We start from the raw sequence: 5428 nt of genomic DNA, 5'->3' as shown, positions 1-5428 counted from the left end.
GCTCTTCTGCAAGTGCCCTTGAGGGCAGACCATAGAGATTGGTGCCCCGGAGCTTTTCCAAGGCATCTCCCATCCGTTCCGCCAGTGCCCTCGAGGCCAGACCGCAATCTTTGACAAGGAGCCTCCCGTCCTTGTGGCAGGAGCCCTCGAGACCAGAGTGCAGGACTTGCTGTCCTGAGCTCTTCCAAGCACTTCATTCTTACAGGTGCATTCCAGCCATAACTGCATGTCTTGCTGACTCGGAGATTTTCTGAGACATCACTCCTGCACGTTCCCCTAAATCCAGTCACTGACATGGAGCAGAGATCTCTGAGAGTGCCCAGTCTGGCCTGGCTGGAGGAGGAGGAAGAAGGCCCTGGAGCTGCCCCAGCACAGGAGACTGAAGAGGTGGAGCAGTTCCAGCTGCCACAGGAGGGTGAGTGGCAGAGCTGGGACACATGGCTTGTGCCTGCTGCTGGCTAGGCCCCATTGCATCCCATCCCATCCATGCTCTGGGGACATACTCCTGGATAGGACAGAAGAAGGGCTGGGGCTGAAGCCCGCAGTGGCCATGCTCCATCCTCTGGGGCATCCTGGGGCAGTCCCAGCCTGGGGAGTGCAGGGCTGGGCTGTGTTCTCCGGCCTCTCCCACAGCCCCTCAGCTCTGGCCGCTCTCACTCTTTGCCAGATGCAGCCATGGACGGGACACAAGAGCAGGACCCCAGGCGTGGCCTCTTCCGCAGGACAGCGCAGGTACCTGCAGCCATCCCCACCTGGGCTGGGCCTGCTGTCACTGCTCAGCCGAGCACTGTGCTGGGAGCACTCCATGGAGCATCTCTGGCTTCTTGTGCTTCTCCCACAGCTGGTTTGCAAATTTGTCAAGAGAATTCGGGAGGAAGAGACCAGCAGCAGCATGGGCACTGAGGTCATAGCATATTCAGAGATCTTCAAACATGAGATCAGTACTGCCCTGCTGAATATGCTTGTGGAGCAGGGTGTTTCTAGTCCAGAACAAGTAAGTAGCCTGTCATTCTCCAGGATTTGCTTGGCCACCCAAGCCACACCTGCTGGTCTCTGTGAAGCTTTGAGGGCATTACAGCATGGTATGAAGGGAAACACTTCTCTGGGGAAGGTGGGGACATTTCTCCCTCTGGCAGCTTTCCAAGTCTCCCTGTGCCTTCTCCAGGTGCCTGCCATGGTGAGATACATACACCGATGGCTCATAGCCAACGAGTCTGCTCAGCGCAGGATGGACAAGACCCTGCTGGATCTCACCGAGGCACAGCCCACTGATGTGGTGATGACTCTCCTGCGTGTGGCCCCATCATGTGACAGGTATGGGGCCCACCTGCCCAGAGGGCTCACCCTGTACAGCCTGTCCCAGGTGTGCCTGACCAAAGGAGAATTCACGGCCCTCTGGCTACTCCCTTTCCCAGCACTGGCATGTCAGGCCCTAAGCCTGCTGCCATGCTCCCTCCCTGCCCCTCAGGGGTCTGTCCCCATGGGGCTGGGCTGCCTGGGTGCTGCTGGAGAGGGGCAGTGGGCAGAGGCAGAGCTAGCAGCCAGCTCAGCTCCCCACTGCTGCCAGGGACACGGTGCTGTGTCCAAGGTCCCCCTGAGACAGAGTTCTGACCCTGCAGAGCTGCTTTGTCCATGTGGAAGACCATCATGTGCTCACCTGGACTTGCGGAGGAAGTGCAGCTGCTACTCCTTGATGTGCTGGGGAACTGGCCAGTGCACAGCACATGCACCACTGATGGGGACAAAAGGGATGTCTTTGCCCTTGCTGTGAGTTTCTGGAACTGGCCCCTGCTCACCCCAAGGCCACCTCTCCAGCAGCTCTCCATCCTCCTTCCCCCACTGCATATCCCTAACTCTTGCACTGGAATGAAGCCTGGCCTAGGGGCAGCTTCAGGGGCACCAGGCTCAGTGCTCCCCCTGCGTCTCCCCTGGCCTCTCCCTGCCACGCTCATGCCCTGCCACAGCGACACCTCGGCACTGAGCGCTGTCTCAGGACGCTTTGTCCTTTGCAGGCAACTGTGGTGATGTGGAAGATCCTGCAGGAGTCCTGCTGCCCACATGTACTGATAGTGAATTTCCCCCGCCTCTTTGTCCATCTGCTCTTCCAAGTGTTCCACAGCACTTTGGATACACCAGAGGAGGTAGATGCCTTCTGGAAGGCATGCCAGGAGCAACACAGCCTTGCCACCAGCCCCAACAGGTGCTCCATCCCAGTCCTCCTGTGCCTGCCACAGCCCCAGGGCAGGAGCCGGTGCTCCTACCATGACCTGGACTTTGCTCTGCACACAGGTTTGCAGTGCGGACCCTGAAGTCTCTGCTCTGCCTTCTCCAGTGTGAGGATGTGGTGGTGTCAATGGAGCGCAAGCGTGGCTGGGACACACTGCTCTGTGCGGACACCCACTACTATGCTGTGGGCCTGCTGGCCAGGTGAGACCCCCTTCTCCCCACTGCCTCTGCCATTTGTGCTCTCTTCTTGGGATACCCCTCACGGTCCCCATAGTCATGAGACAGAGGGCCTCAACAGCAAGAGATGGCCTGGCAGACTGGAAAAGGCTTGGAGAGGAGGATGCCCAGGAGCGGTCACATCTCAGAGGCCTGAGGTCCTCTTGCAGGGTAGTGGTGAAAGCTGAGAATTATGTCAGTCATTCCTGGGACAGGCTTCCCCTCCTGACTCAGCGTCTTCGTACTCCTTTCTGCCTTCCAGAGAGATGCACCAGGCATCCATGCACTTGTCTAAAAGCATCTTATGCTGCCTCCTTGAAATGCTCAGCAAAGATATGCCATACTGGGATTTCCCTGCTCTCGCATTCCTTGTGGAGGTGAGCCTGAAGGCCAGTGCTGCCTGGCTGAGCTGCCTCACAGCTCTCTGCCCTCTTGTAGCCACAGCTGCCTGCAATGGTGCCTGTGCCCTGTGCTGCTGCTGCCTGGGGCCGGCCCTGTGCAGTTCCAGGCTGCTGTCGGCTGGGTCCCCCGTCACTGTCCTGTGCCTTTCAGGTTCTGGAGTGCATGGACTTGAGTGAATGCAGTGACAGTATAATGGATGTCCTGTCAAGGCACGTGCAGAGCAAGCGCATAGAGATGCGTCGCCAGGTTCTCAGAGCCCTCCTCCTGCTCAGGGACGACCCTTCAATGGTGAGAAGGGGGTAGTGGCTGAAGCCGTGCCGGCAGCGTGGGGCTGGAGAATGCAGTTGCTTGGGCTGGGCTGGACTCTGGGCACTGAGGGATCTGCTCCCAGCTCTGCTGCCTCCCACTTCAGCTGCCTGAGTGCTTCAGGACAGGCCTTTGGCCTCTGGGCCCGATGGCAGCAGGGTGGCGTTTCACAAACTTCTGTTCCACACAGGCTCAAAGAATGTGGAACCTGACTGAAAGTCTTGTGGAGCTCCTGCAGGAATATGATAGCGATGTTGTCAGGATGACCATCGTTCTACTCAGCTATTTGTTCCTCGATAAGGATGCCCCGATACCCAGCCCCATTGCCCTGAGGCTGGCAGAGGTGCTTCTGCCACTCTTTGACAATGTAAGGCTCTGTGCCCCTTGCCATGGTCACTGGGAGCTGCCCAGATGCTTGGTGCCATGTGGATTTTCAGGCCTGTGCCAATGTGTGCAGCCAACACTGAGATCTTTTTTCTTTCCTTTTATACAGGATGATAGCCAGGTGCAGCTGCTCTCCATGTTTGTCTTTCGAACACTGATGTCTTTTGTAGTAGAAGAAGGAAAAAAGCCCCTGAAGACACACGTACGCCAGACCCTGCTCCCACTATTCTTCCACTGCCATGATGAGAACCGGCGTGTGGCGCAGGTGAGGACTCATGGGCTGCTGGTGCGTCCCCCTCGGAGGTTAGTTTGGCTCCTCCTGCTCTAGTACCTCGCAGACTGCAGTCTCCTCCAGGCCTTGAAACAGGGATGGGGGTCCTGTGCCCTGGGCTGTGGTGCCATCTACGCATCTCTGCTGCTCTCCAGGCTTCTTGGACAACACTCTTTCGTGTGACCGAGTACCTGAATAGGGTGGATCTCGAAAAGCCTGTGAGGAAGGAGAAATTCTGGAAGTTTGCCGAGGTCCTGGTAAGGGTGGCCTGGAAGCCCCAGCTTCAGCCGGGAAAATCCCCCTGACCGCAGTGCTGAGTGTGTGGGGCCGGCAGCTGTGGCCCGTGCCCAGAGATGCAACCAGGGGCTCCAGCCTGCGCCCCACACACCGCTCCCTTCCCTGGGGCAGGCGGGGGAGCCCCTCTGCCAACCCTTCCCTGCTGCCGCTCTCTGCAGCTGGCAGACGACAGGAGCCGAGCGGCCGAGACCCTGCGCCAGGCCCTGCCGTACCTGGAGAGCCCACAGGAGCCCCTGCGAGAGGCGGCCCTCAGGTTCATCGGTGAGCCACGGGCCCGGGCTCCCTCCCCGGCCCGCCGCAGCTCGGCCCCCGCCCCGACCCCGGCTGCTGCCCCGGCTGCGGCGGCGGCCGGGCCCGGCGCCGTGGAGCCCCGCCCGGCCTCGGGGCCGCCGCCGCCCTCTGGCAGCCGTGCCCTGGGGCGGCAGCGTGCGGCAAGGGCCCGGGCTGAGCCCTGCCGGGGCAGGAGGCCGTGTGGCCACAGGGCCGGCAGCGCCGCCGGCAGGGAGCCGTGCCGCTGGGGCCCGACAGGCTCTGTGTTCACAGGGATCGCCGGGCGGTACCTGAGGGGGCAGTGGGAAGAGCTGGAGCTGATCTACAAAGGTGAGTGAGGGCGGCGGGCTGTCAGCGGGCGCTGGCGGGGGAAGCTGCCAGCTCTGGCCCGGCTGCGGAGGGCTCTGCTCCCTGTGTGGACGAGGGGTGGCGTGGGCAGAGCACACAGAGAGTTCAGAGGCACGTTGGGGATTCGTGTCCAGCAGCTTCGGGCTGATCCCCTTGGCCCCTGCTCCCTCCTGGCCATGGCAATAGCGGGCTGGGATGGCCCTGGCAGGGCGCTCTCCTCGGGTCCCCGCAGTTTTGGGATCTGAGCGTGGCTCTGTTCCTCTCTCTTCCAGCCGTTGAACACCTGACAGAGGATGTAAGCAGTGCTGTATCAGACCTGGCACTTCAAACATTGTATGTGCTCCAGGCAGTACAGAGAGGGCGATACTCCGTGTTCCAGAGGCTGCAAGATCAGCTCCGCAGGGTATGGATGACACGGCCTCGACTGTCAGGCCTCGGCTGGCTGCGCTGCTGGAGCTCTGCAGAGGGCTGAGCCTGGACGCTCTGTCTGCTGGGGCCGCCTGAGCCAGTAGGGATTTCCTTTTTCTTCAAAATTTTTCTTTTCTTCTTTTTTTTTTTTCTTTAGTGTATAAATATAGGATGTGTTATAATACACAGACTGCAAGATTTCTTTTGGTGCCACGGGTTTTCAGGGAATAGGGGAAGAGGAGGAAAGGGTAATTATTCTCAGCAAGCTGCCCAGGCGTGTAGTGTTGCAGGTAGAAGCCC

The 5428-nt window shown here is 59.8% G+C and overlaps 1 protein-coding gene across 1 annotated transcript; it reads left to right on the top strand.

The window, feature by feature from the left end:
* The first annotated feature begins 294 nt into the window (after window positions 1-294).
* LOC136363786 (maestro heat-like repeat-containing protein family member 7) lies at window positions 295-5192 on the top strand. The gene is given in 14 exon segments (XM_066323268.1): window positions 295-415; window positions 668-732; window positions 842-994; window positions 1166-1314; window positions 1620-1767; window positions 2013-2241; window positions 2244-2427; window positions 2705-2819; window positions 2995-3132; window positions 3341-3517; window positions 3644-3799; window positions 3961-4062; window positions 4261-4702; window positions 4993-5192. Coding segments are annotated over 14 exon segments (2379 nt in total).
* The last annotated feature ends 236 nt before the right edge of the window (window positions 5193-5428 follow it).

Source organism: Sylvia atricapilla, chromosome 7 (assembly GCF_009819655.1).
Source record: "Sylvia atricapilla isolate bSylAtr1 chromosome 7, bSylAtr1.pri, whole genome shotgun sequence".
Taxonomy (NCBI): Eukaryota; Metazoa; Chordata; class Aves; order Passeriformes; family Sylviidae; genus Sylvia; species Sylvia atricapilla.
Note: the sequence above shows the minus strand (reverse complement) of the source record. Positions and strands in the feature narration are given on the sequence as shown.